General features: G+C 33.8%; 2 protein-coding genes across 2 annotated transcripts in view; one reads left to right on the forward strand and one right to left on the reverse strand.

The window, feature by feature from the left end:
* Nucleotides 1-950: 950 nt before the first annotated feature.
* On the reverse strand, nucleotides 951-16104 carry LOC130621933 (uncharacterized). Its single transcript, XM_057437300.1, has 8 exons — nucleotides 13559-16104; nucleotides 12429-12670; nucleotides 11207-11938; nucleotides 10622-10821; nucleotides 2968-3125; nucleotides 2632-2755; nucleotides 2222-2347; nucleotides 951-2012 (listed from the first exon to the last, which is right to left on the reverse strand). Exons 1-8 carry the CDS (start codon nucleotides 15632-15634, stop codon nucleotides 1588-1590), a joined length of 4083 nt encoding a protein of 1360 aa, XP_057293283.1. The 5' UTR covers nucleotides 15635-16104; the 3' UTR covers nucleotides 951-1587.
* Nucleotides 7145-17056, forward strand: part of LOC130621938 (speckle-type POZ protein-like) — a 46223-nt gene continuing 36311 nt past the window's right edge. Inside the window, exon 1 of the mRNA XM_057437305.1 lies at nucleotides 7145-7291. The gene's annotated coding sequence lies outside the window, so the exon portion shown is untranslated. The remainder of the gene's footprint in view (nucleotides 7292-17056) is intronic.

Below are 17056 nucleotides of genomic sequence, written 5' to 3' on the forward strand. Positions count from 1 at the left end.
GGTCAGCCATGCAGTATGTTAAAATTGCAACAGTTTTGTTTGCATATGACGCACAACGTGGGCATGTAATTATGCATGTCCATTTCACAATCCTGATTGGTTTATAAGTAATTTTAAGCTATTTAAGTAAAATAAGTTGAAAACTTACCTCTTCCGGGGAAGTTTGGCTTGAATGATCAGTATTAAATGCTAACGGATTCGAGAGGATATGATTTTAGAATTGGAATAAAAAGTAAAAAGTAGTATCGCATTATAGTTTACGAAGTAAGTCAATCTTGTCGCGCGATCTAGAAAAAATATAATTACTTTTCACGCGGATAAAAATAATTACCACGAGGGTGTCAAAAGCAAACTAGGTCGGAGTTTTTGCTTCTTTAAATAACGCCACCTTTTCTAATCTCAAAAAACAAAAATCCCTGGAAACAAGGGTGAGCAGATTTTTTCAAGGTTTGCTAAAAATGTTTTTGAATCTTTACCGAAAGCCTGTTACAATCTGGTTATTTTGTTTGTCTATATACAAGATGTATTGATTTATACCACATTTTTAGTTTGTTGCATCTATAATTAGCCCGGGAGGTTGGGGCGGGCAAGGAAGTGGGTTTCTTTTGATTTTAGTTGCTTTAACATACAAGCCTACATTGTCTGTTGAAAAAAACTCGGTATAAAGAGACCAGATGTTTCTGTACAAAATGACTTAAATTTTGTTGGAGTGACTAATACTATTAGCTACGAAAAAATTTTTCTGATCTTTTTTACCGGAGGTACAGTTGAATTTTTTAAAAACGTAATTGTACTGTTGCTGTTCTTGTATTATGTATGTAAATATATATTTGTATTAAAATTTTGTTGAAAATTAATTTTTAGCACTGAAGAAAAACTGGCCGAAAAATATTCCAAAAAAACCTATTTGTCATATGTCATCGCAAATGTACACAAAGAAAGAAAAAATCTTTTTAATTTACAATGTTTTTTTCAATCTTCATACATATAACTTGTTATAATAAAACTGTACAACAATATGTACAAATGATTCCACATATACACAAAGACGAATTCAATATTGTATACAAAATTATAAATTAACCAAATGTCCTATCAAATGACTATATATGTTCTGCTTATGACATCCTGCTAAATTTGAATTTGAAAAAGCGGATACGTATTCTGTTGAATAATACAAGAGAACATGTCTGTACCTTTTAAATTAAAGCATGCCACGAATTATTATCATATACTTGTTTAAAGGTTGAACATCTTTTTTGGTATTCCTGAAAAGTTGTCTTGTTGTGTTACAACCTCATTGTTGCTTGTGTAGAAAAATTTGATTTCACCCGTTTGAACTTGCACAACTGAAACTGACGAATGCTGGTGTCGTAACTAGTTTATTTTTTTCCTAAACCAACCCGTGACAATCAATCCACAAAAGCTGATGCGGATTGGTGTGGTTTACCTTTTTCTGATTTAAACTTAATTTAGGGCCAACATTTGAAGTAACCGTAGAGGTATCAGCTAACTCTGTATTCGTTGATTGAAGGGCGCGTTTGAGAATGGAGTAGCAACCATAATGGTGTCGCAGTTATTTAGATCCTACACACTCGTGTTTGCGTTAACCAGTTTTCGCCATTTATACTCGTTGAAGCCTCCCACATCTTCTTCATCTTCACTATCATTCACGTTACTTGGTGCATACGAAAGTGTCGTACCCAAACTTGCTCTGTCTGCGTTGTCCCTACCTGACGGTAATACACCTTCGTTACTTGAACTACCATTTACACTGGAAGATAAATTTTGTAAGGCTATTTCTTCAACTTGTTCGTTTTCGTTGTAAACAGAGAAAGCAATAGTTTCTATGTCAGGTTCTCTATTTCTTCGTTGTCGTTTTATGCAGGTGTATATACTAAGCGTGACGATAATAAAAAATGTAATGCATAGAAAGGGTACCATTATTAAAATTACTAGTGGAATGCGGTTTGGATTACTCTGACGAACGATATCGACATTGCTATCATTAGCTGAAAAAAAAAACACAGGAACTCTCAAACACTACAAAATGATTTTCTAATTCATCCTTTTTCTAATTTTTCCTCTGCGCTCTTTAATTTCCAACATAAAAACGACTGACTTATCGCTGCGCTAAAGATAGCAGCAGACAGCAGATCTAATTCCTATAACATTATTCCAATTGCGAAAAATATCAGTACGGGTACATTCTTAAACTCACCGTAGCAATGGCCGTTAATGTACCTCAATCCATACATGCAACCACATTTGTATGAGCCTAACGTGTCTTCACATGTTAGATTTGGTCCCGCACAATGTTTCTTTCTGTCCAAACATTCATTCACTTCTGTTTAAAACAAGAGAAATAAAATGAGATGTTAGGCGGATTTTTACTTCAACGAAATGTGCAATAGTAGGATTGTTTCCTACTTTCTGTCGATCGATTCGACCATTTTTATTCAAGTGAAAACGCGCCTTAACAGATAAAATGTCAACAACATTGCGCGTAATAAAATGTCAACAAAGAAAAAAATTAAAACCAAAAGATTTATGTGGTCAGTCCTGTAGTTGCTTATCAAAAAACCTTTTAATCCAAGATCGGATAAGCTATAATTACATTTTTGTTATTACCTTCAACAACTACATAAGTAATTTTAGACACAGGCCCAACATTGTCTGTCAGTGCCTGACATTGATAGTATCCATGTTTGGCTTGATTCATATGAAGAACACTGGATGTGTGAGTTCGGAGTAGCTATAAAATATATACTTCAGTTATAAGTATTCAAAGCTGATGTAAGCCGTGCCTTAACTATGGGATGATAGACAATCACTTCAAAGATTACAGTATTCGCTCTTAAAATTAACGTTCAGCGCGATCTAATTAAAATAGCAAGATAGTAAAGCTCTGGGAAGGAGGGTTGTAATGTTCGTTTCTTAACCGTGTCCTTAGAAATTGACACTTACCTCATTATTCCGAAACCATTTATAAGATTTCTCTCCTTCTCCAACAGCGTTGCACTCCAACGTAGCGGACATATCTGGTGCCAGTTGGGTCACGCTACTGTGCATTAAACCACTTGTGATGGAGGGTGTGAATACATCATCATTGCTATCAAGATTCTCTAATAATGAAGAAATTCATATAGTATGAGGTTGACTGCTGGAAGTATGTTCCCTTATCTCTTCTCTTTAATAATAGCCGTATTTTGTCTGTCTGTCTGCGAGAATAACGTCGTATTACGGAAACACGAAATGCGTGATATAAAGGACGGGCGACCCCGTGGATTTTTCCACGGGTAACCGGCTAGTCTCTATAATAATAGCCGTCGTCTGTCTGTCTGTTCAATTCAAAAGGGTTACTGATATTCCTTTGATCTTTCCGCGAATTTTTAGAAAACAGGGGGTTGTTTAATGGAAAACTTTATAATTAATTGAACTAAACTCAAGAAATTAATTTATTACCTTAATTAATTTAATTACTTTAATTTATTGCCATAAGTAAGAAAAGTAAATTTAGTGATAAAAATGAATGCATTATTTTAATACGCCATTTTTAATAATAATTACCCCCGTGACCTCAATCGCCGTTTTCGCTCAGAAGCTACAGAAAACAAATGGGACAGTTTACTGATAGTTTTACTGACTTTGTTTTCACCGCTCGCACATAATACACCAATCAAAACACTTGATCCAAGACTTTCGCGGCCTGGGCATGCCAACGAAGAAACATGAGGACCGAAACATGATGGCCATTTTTGTTTTTAAAGTAATGGTGGGTCAGTGCTGTTTGTAAGTCTGTTTCAATTTTTGTGTACTATAAGCTTTTTATTTTCGTAATATTGTTTTTTTGTATGTTCTAAAATGTTAAGATAAATACATTGTCACGTTTTTAGTCACGTACAGATCTTAAACGCGCCAGTTTTGGATTTTTGGCTAGGAACGAAGATTTTGGAGGCTAGCTAGCTAGAACCTTACTTATTACTATTCTGTATGGTATAACAGCTTTTATCCTACCCAACATTTATTTTTGTGTTGAGACTGTAGCCATTTAGCTAGCTCCTATCTTTGGCTAAAAAGTGAGAGTATAAAAATGCAGTTTGGCTACAACAATATTCTTAAACAAAAAGTGTTATGCTAAGTGCAGTTAGCTAGGTACCTACATCTGTTTTTATTTTTTCCTGAAAACTTTTTGTGCAAATAAAATGACTGACAGATTATTTTTGCTGAACCGGTAATGACAGGCTGTTCCCTGTGTTTTCATTAAAACCGATGTTGCAATGAAGTTTTTTTGGAAAGGGGTATTACGCGTATACGCCTGTTCAACTCTGTTTTACTATACTAAGCGGTTAGCCCAGTGTTAACAACATACTGTTGTTTTTGGTAAAGGCTGTTACGCCTATACGCATGTACAACGTGGTTTTCCTGTACTAAGGGGTCAACCCAATGTGACAATTCATTTTTAAACTTTCTCGGTAATCACGTCTGTACGGATGTGCAACAATGTTTACTTGGACTAACCGCTCAGCCCTGTTGTGTTTTTTTAAACAGAGTCTGTGAAAGTTTTTTCCAAAGGCGTATTATTCCTATACGCCTGTGCAACACGGTTTAACTGTAGTAAGCGCTTAGCCCAGTGTCACGATAAATTTTTTAACTTTCACAAAAACTTATTCCGCAAAATAAAAAAATATTGACTTATTGTTTTTGCTATGATGGGGTACCGACTGTTGTTTGCAAACTGTGTTTTTATTTCAGCTATCGTTGCGGGAAATGTTTTTTGAAAAATATGTTACAGTCGCAAGACTATAATGGTGTATGCGCTTCACTTAATTTACGACATACTGTATACCTGTACTAAAGTTTACACAGCACAGTTTACGGCTCTTATTAAGCGCTCCACAGAGTGTTCAACGTCAGGTCACACCTTGACTTTGGCCTACCCCGGCGTTTTGACACCGGGGTAAGCCAAATGCGAGACGCGTTTAAGTGGTATAAAAAGGATGGGCGGACCCGTGGATTTTTCCACGGGCCATCGACTAGTATAATAATACGCTAAGTGTGTCTGTCTGTCACTTTTGCAAAGTGGATAAAATTTCTTTGATAAAGTCTATAAAACATCGCCTATAAATTTGTTCTTTAAATTAGCAAACTTTGACGTTAAAGCAATATTGACGTCAAAGGAAAGTATATTAAGATTAGTGAAGCCATTGCATTGCACTTTTAAATTTAAGGCTTAATAACTTGGAAACGGGTGGAAATAACTGACGTCATCCCCTGCGTGGGTAACTAGGGACCACCTAGGACCAATTTGGGTAAGTTTCCCAAACCTGGGTCCCCAAATCCGTTTCGGAATGGGTGGGTTGATGACGTCATCAAAAAACCTTTAAACCCTAATATCTCTGCAACCGTTTGTCAAAAGTACATAATCCTATACATTTTCTTGATCAGCGTTTCAAGATCTATACGATGAAGGCAACAGGCATACACATTTCTGAAAAAAAAAGTTTTGTGTTCTGACATGTCTCTGCTGACGTCATCAAAATTTAAATGACGGTTATTTTTCTCTGTTATCCTGCCTAAGTGGATTTTTCCACGGGCCTTATCGACTAGTCTATATAATAATACGCCAGTTCCGTGTCTCTGTGACAGGCAAAGTTGATATCGCCATTTTCCTTTGATGTTGCCGAAATTCTCTTTGAAGTCGCCGAAAAAAATTATGTCTTCTTTGTCGTGAAAAGCTGCGAGTTTTATGTGGTTTGTTAAATGAAGTTCTAGCACAAAGTAACGGAAATTGTGTTTGCAAAAAAGATGGCTGTTCTTTTTAAGCAATTTCTACTCTTTCCTTCAAAATAAATCTTTACAAAAGCATTTAAAAAGGGGCATGGTATATAAATGAAGTATAGAAAGGTTTCTGTAAGGTTTGTTTATGTTTTTTTCAGTTTTGATGATATTATTGATGCGAGACATGTTTGTTAGCTAGCATCATAAAACCAACCACACCAACAACAACCTAATAGCTAGCTAGCTCGGACTTTATAAATATGTAGCCATGTTCTTTATACCTAGCAAAGTCTCCAGTTTATATTTAAGTGACCAGCTATTAGCTGCTGTAGCTACCTTATTTTAGCTTCAGTTTTATGTTGCTTTTTACATGTAAGCTAATCTTAGTGGTCTTTGCTAAGAATGTGACTGTAACTTATTTTAATTGACATTTTAAGCTTAAATTAACAAGCCACAACAACTTTTAAAAAAGTATTACATAATATTTAAGAAGAGTTTAAGGACTGTTTTTAAGCAAATAATGTATTTTTCACAATTTGTGTATGCAAATAATGTATTTTTCACATTTTGTGTAACTAAACTTATATACATTGGTTACATGCAATATGACGAAACGATTTTTATTTAACATGTAGTAATTCTGGTACCTTAAGTGTAGTGATTTTTGTTGTTCTAGATTTTCTGACTAAAATGTTTTTGTTTATGACATTTTGTCTTATTAAGAAAAGTTTCAGCTTTTTTGAGGGAGTACAACACCGAAAAGACTTGTGTTTTTTTTATATTTTGTATAAATTCTTACCGGGCAGGACAACATACCGAAATGACTGATCCCTCTCTATTTATAAATTTGATGCGTTCCAAATCGCAGTTTTTTGAAATTTTGAGTAATATTTAATGAGTACAAGATACAAATACTGATTTTTGTTGAATCAGAAGTATTTCCTAGAACCATTCTTTTTTTACACTTTTGTGGAGAAAAAGTGTATGCAATATCATCAGAATAACTGATTTTGTTGCAAACTGTTTTTCTTTTCCACATTTTGGATTGAAATATTGTTATAAAGGGCATATATCAATAGACATATATATACCAAAATAATTAAATTCTGCAAACTTTGATTTTGTCGTTCACCTCTCATCTTTTATATTTTGATTAAACTTTTGAGGAAAATCATAGGAATTATTTAGAATATGTATTTTGTGTTGGAAATTTAGTGCAAAAATTGACGTAAAATGAACTGTTAAATTGATTGTTGTTGTTTTAACATGAATTATGACTCAAACTTAGTTTTTGCATTTCTAATTTGACTAATTAGCCTAAAAATTTGCCAATTGGTTTTACACTCTGTTCTTTTTTATATATATTTTATGTAAACATAGAAGTACACAAGTAAAGTTAGAAGCCACAAGAAGTTAATTCAAAAGTGAAGAGTGGAGCTAGAAGTAGTAAAGAAAAGTTAGAAGTAGAAAATGAAAGCTTGGGTTTAAAGTAGATTTGGATTCACAAATAGTAAGAACTTTTTAGATATTTTTAGACGTTATGTTTTTATGTCGCTAGAGTTACGTGTCAGGCAGACTTGCATTTGCCAGGAAAAAGTCACTTAAGAGCTTCAAATTCTTTATATTTTACCGCGTTTTTTTTTACACTTTTTTGCATAATTAATGTTATCAAACAAATGTGCTAGCGAAACTTTTGGTTTGTTGAACTTATTGCAAATGTCATAATTTTTATATTGCCATTGTTTCTCTTTATATGTGTTTTACTAAGCATAAATAGCTAGCTGGCGTCTTCCCAGTTTAACTATATTTAACTGGGTATCTGTCTTATCTAATGTTACCTTCAAGCTCCATATCTAAACCTAGCTAACTGATGTTTATATCCACCTTAGTAGTCAAACTTAGGGATCTTATTTGAGCACGAATTATGATGTAACAAGCCACAAAATCTTTCAAAGACTTATTGAACTTTTAGGGTAGTGTGAGGAAAAATTTTACTTTAAGAGGAATGATTTTGTAAAACTAAAGTGTGTGCGTTAATTGGAGTAAGTTTTATTGTTTTGTTGTTGACATCCTGTTAAACTTCTGTAAGCTCGCATGTAAATTACAAGGTTATATATTTTTACAAGGGTAGTGGTTGATATTTTTACAAAGTTTGTTGACATTTTTTGGGAAATTTACCTGGGTTTTTTACATTTGTGGTTAAAATTTCTCAGCAGAGAATAGTATGGTTGCCGATTATATTGTTTGTGTTGCAAACTGCTGTTTTTTAAATGTTGTGTAAACTTTTGTGGAAAAAGACCACATGCAAAATACTGAAAGAACAATTTTTGTACAATTAGACTGTGAGCTGAAGTTGGATTTTTTTTATATTTTGTTTTATAAACTTTTTTTAAGCTTTAAACTAACTGTAAGTAATGTAATTACGGGAATAAATATTTGGTGATGATAAAAAATTACTGAATGTTCAGACTGAAACTGTTTAACTTTTGTGAGGGAGGACCATATGCAAGTATATATACTAAAAATAATAATTTGATATTTTACACTTTCCAAGTTGTATTTTTGTATGCACTTAAATGACTGCTTTTTCTGAGTTGAATTTGATGGGTTTCATATCAATTTTGTGGAAGATTAATTTTATGGGTGAAAACAATATAAAACATGCCAATTGAACTGATTTTTGTTCATATTTTGATTTGCTCCTCATAAACCTTTGTGTTCTACATTTATTGTAAACTTTTGTGAGGAAGGACCATATATATATATACAATGTTTTCAAAATAATGATTTTTGTTGATTTGAAATTTACTCCTTGCTCATTGCTTTTTCGACATTTCAATTTAAAATGTTTGGTAAAGTCAGTACGGATCACGAGACAAAAAAATTGTTTTGTTAACTGGTTAATTTTTACATTTTGTACATATTTTTGCGGGAGAGGATGGTATGCAATTGAATAAATGATTTTTCAAAGTTTAACTTTTTGTTTTTTGGTGTTTTGGGTTTGTTTAAGTTTGGCTTTTTTATGTTGTTCAGGTTGTATTGTTGTATAAGCATTTAGGGAAAAGACAATGTTTAAAATGCATAAAGAACTTATTTCATAGATCTATGCTTACTGTTGCAAGCCTTTCTTTTCGACATTTTAAAGATTAAAATATTGAAGGTTTTCAACATAATCACATAATAAGATGTATACATATTTGAGATGTGTTATTTCTGACATTATTATTATTGTTGTCGTAACTGTCTGGGTTGTGACTGTCAATGTTGTAACTTTCTACTAACTAGATTTTACACCTTGCACGCCGTTGTTTTTTCATATTTTGTCTGACGTTTTGTTGGGAGGATTTCATGCGATTTGACATTTGATATTTTGTTTTAGATTTTAAGAACTTTTTTGTTAAATTATGACTTATATACTTTCTTTTTATGCATTTTCAGATTTTTTTTAGTAAAAGGCATATTCAATATACCGAAAAATGCATGTCTAATATGTTAAATTTCTGACGTTACGGCGCGAGGTCAATAACACTACTTTAACGTCAATATCCTATATATATTAAATTAATGAAGCCGTTACAGTGCACTTAAAATTTTGAGGCCAAATAACTTGGAAACGAGGTGCTGACGTCAATGATTTTTCACCGCGTGGGTAACTAGGGACCACCTAGGATCAATTTGGGATATTTTCCCAAACCTGGGTCCCCGAATTTGTTTTGGACTGGACGGGTTGATGACGTCATCAAAAAACCTTCAAACCCCAATATCTCTGCAACCGTTTATCAAAAGTACATGATCCTATACATTTTCTTGATCAGCGTTTCAAGATCTATACGATGAAGGCAACAGGTATAGAAATTTCTAAATAAAAATTTTTGGGTTTTGACGGGCCATTGCTGACGTCAGCGAAATTTTTAAACGTTATATCTCCTTAGGCGTTTGTCGAAAACATATGATCCTACACATTATTTTGATCAGCGTTTTAACCTTTAAACATTACAGGCAACGAATAAACTAAACTTCACCAAATTTTTTTGTATCTGCACTGCTGACGTCATCAAAAAACATCTAAAACAACCTATTTTCCATTGTCCTTCTGACTAAGTGGATTTCTCCACGGGCCTTATCGACTAGTATTTTAATAATATGTACATATAATTTGTGCACTCAAGTCAGTTTCTCTTCTAGCAGATCTTTTTTGCTTTCTCATATGTGGCCAGCGCGCGAAAATGTAGCTCTAGGTTCGAAACTAAAATGAGTTATGGACGCCAATTATGTTAAAATTATATTAAAATTAACATGATTCAACTATATAAACACTAGTACGGTAACATAGCGGAACGACCGCCAAACAACTGTTCCTTTTTTTATATAGGATGAGTTGATTTTTAAAATGAATAGAAACCTACGCGTGTGTACCTCCTACACTGTGGTACTTTCTCCAATACAAACTAGCAACCAGCTTCAAGAACTCGTCCCTACGTAATGACTAATAGAGATATTCAAGTCAAACATACAGGCTCCCTCGTTCAAAGGGTACTGTTGTTTTTGCCCGCGAAAACAATAAATAAAATGGCACTGAAGCTGCGCACAAGAATTTACCTCCATACAAAAAAACCGAAAATTATTGGTGAAAAATATTGCGCCCTAACCGACTAATAGCGAGCTGTCTTCGGGCGGTTAGTAGATTACCGCAGAATACTATGTTGCGCTTTTTATTAATAAAATACATCTTACGCTTTCGTGACACAATCAATCTTCGTAACGTTTTTAGCCAAGTCAAATAACCCTACAAGAAAAGAGGTTTAGGTGTGGCTCGATTTTTAGGGCAAATTGTACTCACCTACTAGTGTGGTGCTAAATGTACTTCCACTTTGAATTTGAAATCTGTGTGCAGAATTGCTCATGACTTTTAAAGCCAAAACTGCTCCTTTTCGGAAGTAAGCTGTGTGTGCGATTGAAATGGTGAAGACGGAAGAAGCAAATTTTGAAGCAGATATAACCAATTGGTCGTTCAGAAAAACGCCAAACGAATAAAGCGAACTAAAAAAGAATAAAGAATCAATGATTCTATTTTCTCACTTTGCAATTTATTTCCAAGTTTTATTTCCACAAAATTTTCCCACCAGAAGGAAAACCGGTGACTTAATTTGATCCCCCTTTTATGTTTTTCTGCGTTACTGAACGTAATTTGGTGGCATTTGCTATTTCCAACATTTTCGCGGCTAAACTTTAGTCAAGAGACAGAAAAATGCTAGGCTAAATTTTGTTACTGTGTTTAGTAACAAGTGGTTCCAGCACCAATATTTCAGACGAAATAATCTAACTCAAGCCCTTTTACTGCCCTTTTACCGCCCTTTACAACCCTTCTACCGCCCTTTTACCACCCTTAGCTAATACAATACGCTTATTAATAATATCGCCATACCTGCGTCGTGAAGTAAAAATCAAATTAGCTGAAATGAAGAAGACTCCTGATAATTTGGTGATAATGACACTATTTCGATGATAGAAATTCTTTTTTGTGCGTTCTTCAAATGCTGTGATTAACATCCATCTGTTTGTACGTTCGCCGTACCACTTAGACCGTACAACTTCCATTACAAAGACAGGATACAATGATATATCATCTCCTAAAAATGCTACAGATACTGATGATTTCGGCAAAACTGAAGCCATCCCACCGGAGTTGATATAATATGAGACAATTGCAGTTGATTTAAAGATAACCACTCCACTTAGCAGTAATGTAAATACTTCGTTGGTTTTGGAAGAATAATTACTTGTGTACAGCTTTCCTCTTCCACTCACATTCATATCTAAACTTATCTCATTAATCGCTGATGATATTACAAAGTTAGCTGTAATAATGTATACACCTCTCTTAGCAATGCTGATGTCATCATTGGTTGCCATGGTAGCACCGACTTGCTTCCACTTTGTGATTTTCACATTTTTAGCAGAGTTTACATTTAAGGATTTTATTTTTGTGAATCTCTGATTTAATGTGTCAAATAGAGTTGGTAAATGCACATAAGTGAATGATGTTTTGTGACTTATCACTTCTCCTGGTCCAAATGTAGTAATACTGGAAATAGCTTTTGCATTTCTTGGTAAAAACAATACGCCAGTTAATGAAAGTTCGCTTGATACTTTGCTTCTAAACATAAAAGGAAATCATAAATATCTTGTGGGCACTTAGATTGGGGCTTAAATTATATTAACATCTACAACATCACGCTATGCTATGAAGAAATAATGGTCAGCATGCCATCAATTTGAGCAACATTTTATCATTTTTTTACTCAAGGAAAATTAATTGTAATCTGTAAGTGCCGGTACTAGATAAGGCAGGGGTGGGTGAGTGGAGGGTATGGAGTAAACTTCGAAATAAATGCCCAGAACGTCGATCGCTGCCATTATACCCGCATTGTTGTTGGCTTTTGATCACCCTGCGTCAGGATCATTAGTCAGTGTTGGTTAATATTTTTACTTTTTGACAAACTGTTAAAAATAGCATTGTTAGCCAAAATGTTAGTCAGATTCAAGTACATGGTTAAAAACATTAGAAGCACAATGTATAAATACATCAATAAATAACTAATTATGTTGGGGCTACTTCGGTGATGGAAAGCAGATAATAGTACTACCTCGCGACTGCAAAACTCTGTATATCTTCTGTTTCTTCTTTGTCTTCTGAACTAAGGATTATTGTGACGTTACCAAAAGGTATTTTGTAAACAACTTGTAATGAAACCATGTACCAACCGGCTGTTTTTGCAGTGAGGGTACCATCTTTAGCGTTAAAGCTGTTACTACCAGGTGAAGAAATGAGTTGGTTCCTATACCAAGGCGATAATCGTTTTGTACCTTCACTTAAATCGATGTTATCCTGCAAGAAAATGCGCACGTTATAATGAGAATGCCTTATTCGTACTAATGTTCAGCAGCGAAATAAAGTTTTTTCGCGCGTGTTAATTTTCGCGCAACGAATGCAAATTTAAATTCCCAACAAGTAAACATAAGAAAATAGTAAAATTCAGGGTTATAGACAAAATATAATCTTTCTTGGAAACCTTTTACGTGTAATTTCTGTACTAAATTTTGCGTAAAAAATGAATTTTACTGCGCGAATGTGCTAAAATTAGAACGCACAATTAGTACAATTTTATTCATACAATTTAGTACGAATAAAGTATGTATTTCTCATTACTCCTCCTGTCCCTACAAAAGGTAATTCTTTTAGGCTAACATTTTAATAAGAATAATAATTACTCTTGGGCCGTATTTTCTTGCGCCTATTGTTAACCTTTTTATTTTCGCTAATAATAAAAAAATTGGAACTTATTATTACTTTCCAATAACAACGGTATAAAGTATTAAATGTGAAACTTATCTCGCAATAAAACTTCTAAAAGCTACTGTATAAAATTAAGCTTTGAACGATTATCGTGTCTGGAACTTCGCCCTTTGAATTGGCAATGAACGAGAATTATCGAGTCACTTCAGCCTTAACCCTTATAGGACGGGTCCTAAAAATATAGGTCAAAATCGGGCAAAAACGCGTCACAGTTGGACCAGTTTTCTCATGGAATTTATTTGCATGTTTTAGAAAGAGATTATTACCAGGTATGAGCCGCCTAGGTCATGTTGTGTCTACCAAAAATAGATTCTTTTTATAAAAACTTAAGGTTTAAAGACAACGTTAAAACAAACTTATTTTTTAGCATTCGACTCCATCGACGGCATACATAAAATTTAGGATAAAACTGGCCTTTACCTTTATATGGTAACCTCCTGCTTCGTATTCCAATGGTTGATTTAGCAAAACAGCTGAAAGAAATGCTACATGTAACTTTTCCTGATGAAAATTATACAGATTGCTGCGTTCTATACCATCTGAACTGTAAAGTTTGAATATATACTTGCGGTTCTTCTCACACTTCATGATAAGAAAGCACGAAATTGACGTGATTTTAAATGGATCAGCTAATTCATCACATGTCTCGAGAAGCTCTAAATGACTTTCATCTTCAACAAATAAACCAATTTGAAAGTGTTTCTGCTTTATATTCTGCTTCAAATGGATATGAAATATCAGAATGTATAAACCAGTTGTATGAATCATAATTTTTTCATTGGCAACAAGCTCTGGGCTTTTTAAAGACGTGCCGTCAAATCTTCCATCTGTAGGATTACCCGTGGACCAGCCGAGTATTCTTGCCCATTTATCTTTTGTGTTTATGTTAAAACTAACAGATCGATGTGCTACAAAGCCATTCGCAAATTGCAGAGAACTTAACAAAACAACAGAGAAACTAGTAGCCTTATCGATTGTCCAATCATAATCTGTACGAGAAAATATTTTTAAGATCAACTCATCTGAACTTTGAAGTTTCATCGGTGCTGTTATACAAAAACTCATTGATGCTTTCCGATCAGCAGCCGCATGATTTATTTTTTCCAATCTCTTTGATAATAAAACAGAGTTTGGATGATTTTTGTAATAAAGTACAACAGTGAAGAAGGAATCGTCCGCCATTGCGTTTGCATTGCGAATGACCACATTAACTGACACAAGATATATACCTGCCATTGGAGCGGTGAAGACACCTGTTTTGAAATTAAAATTCTTTCCTGTGTTATAATAAAATTTTCTGGAAAGTTTTACTCGACTTGGATCGTAATAACCGTCCGCTGTAGAATATCCAGCTGATTTCTTTAGATCTTGTTGTAAATTGCTTTGAAATCCAATAACATTTGAAATATAACCTAGATACATTAATGATACGCTGCATTTGGCTTGAAATTCAAAACTAACTGGTACTCGAAGATAAAATCCAAATGGTTGATCAGTATCGATACGGATTGAACTTGCCAACTTAAGGGTAAATATTTGATTTATTGAGGTCTCTGTTGCAGATAGCGCTTCTTTCTTTTTGATGCTGTTGTCCTTATCAAAAATCATAGCTAGAGACAATCGGTTTTGTTTATACCCCAAAACTGTGACATAAAATGACATAAAATAAATCCCACTTTGCATAACCTTTATGACACCATTTTTAAAGTTTACCTGCCTCTCATTGTTTATCTTACAACTTTTCAAAATATTCCACGACAACGATTCACCTTGAAACTTGTGTATTTTTGCAACATTATGTTCAACATTAGATTTAACATATACGAGACTAATGCTGGAATTTTTAACTAGAATCCACGTCTCACTTGTTGGGAAATAGATATTAAATATAAGGAAATCGTGAGCTTTTACGACCATCAGAGAAGATATAGTAATCATGGCACGATAAATAGACAAGCCTGATGATGTTGATTGGACATGTGGTGTATCCTTAAGTCCAAATTGTGGCCTTCCGTTGCGTGTGATCATTACCTTTAAACCAGTCGAATTTAATGGAGCTTTGAAGTAAAATATACCAGTGACTAAAATAGTACCATCTGTCTTTATCAACAAATGATCCGACTGAATTTCATGACCTTCACTAATGTATCCCCCGGGAGAGTTCTTTTCAAAGACATTTAGTTGCATTAGCGTCCATCCCTGTGTGTGAAGGTAAGAGGAGAACTTTTCTGATTGCAATGAGTAACTTTGTTTTGAAGTTAGATATGTGAGTGAATATGTTGAATGTTTCAAAATGTCGGTGTAGAAACAAGAGGATAAGATTTGTAACCAAACGCGTCTCCCTTTTTGCAAATAAAACGACCTTGCAAAATTGATAGTGAATATTTTATGTGCGCTGAATGTTGCTTTTGTTGCCATAACAATAGAGTTTGTTAATTTGTCGATGTACATATACACGTGGTGTGTGCATTTCTCTATGAATCTATTTCGCATCATAAAATTACCCGAGACATAATATAAACCATTTGATTCTGTCACTAGGTAGCCTTCTGAAATCGTAAATAAGTTTGTATCAATAAAGTTACCAAATGATTTCAAGCTGGTCCATTTTAATCTAGAGATAGCTTTTTTGATTGCAACATCGTGAAGTAACCTTAAGGAAAATCCTTGATGATTTAAAACAGATGACAGTAATACCAAAGAAATCCTGCTTGATTTTTTTAACACATGTCCTGAGCTGTTTGATATCAAATATACCACAATAGAAGCACCACTGCTGCATTTTAATAAACCATGTACTTGAATGGTAGTTGTACCAGGAATGTCATCGTATATAGATTGTAAACTGCTGTCGGAAATCAACTCATTGTTTACATTCACCGCTAATGTTATCTTATCATCTGTCTTGACTTCAGTTATAACAGAAGTGGAGACGTGATATACACCTCCTGTTGAAATATGGAATCCACCATCAATCCCTAAAAGAAAAATCAAAGGTGAAGTGAAGGTATTGTTAATATGTGGCAATTATCGTTGATGTAAACGACATACGTTGAAGATATTATCACGTGATATAGTCTGAGCATTATTTTATCAGGAGCTTTTAAATTAAGCAGCCATATATCTATATAAATGAAATCATATACATAGAAACATATACTGAAGTTTTATTTTACCTGAGTTTTGTATGGTCTTAAAGTTTTTTAGCCTGTTTACCCTAGATAAAGTTTGATCTTCTTTTAGCATACCAATATAAATGACATCGCTGCTTCCTGGAAGAAAGTGTAATACAATAAGTGCAGAAATACATTTTTTAAAAGAACTCTGCAAAAAATATACTCTGAGTGTTAAATGAATATAACATCGAAAACACAAAAACAGGTGCTTCTATGCCAAACACACACTTCAGAAAGAAAACAAATTCATATCGCTTGGAATCTTATATGAGTATCCGTGACTGTCCTTTTTGTTATGTTGTATGATGCTTCTAAATTCACGTGTTTTGAATAGACTAAAATGTGATCCAGCCCGAGTTTTCATTAAAAATTTTTTTTCAAAATTATCTGTTTATTTGCTACATCAAATATTTGGCAAAACTATATATAAAGCAAATAAAACTGTTAGCATTAGTGATACAGAAAAGATTCTTATGGAAAAAATGCTGAAAACAAATAGAATGTATTATACAGTACCAACTGGTGTATCAGATTCTTTGACAAGCAGTGCTGATAATATAGTTGAGCATTGAATGAAAACTGATCACGCATATTCTGCATTGTCATAGTAGCAACTCTTATAAAAATGAATGAACACTTTTTTCAGTAAGACTGCATAACATTGTAAATCTGAATGAACACTTTTTTCAGTACTACACAACTTTATAAATCTTGCAGAGTTCACTGAAAAACCCACGAAAAT

The sequence above is a fragment of the Hydractinia symbiolongicarpus genome, chromosome 12 (genome assembly GCF_029227915.1).
Source record: "Hydractinia symbiolongicarpus strain clone_291-10 chromosome 12, HSymV2.1, whole genome shotgun sequence".
Taxonomy (NCBI): domain Eukaryota; kingdom Metazoa; phylum Cnidaria; class Hydrozoa; order Anthoathecata; family Hydractiniidae; genus Hydractinia; species Hydractinia symbiolongicarpus.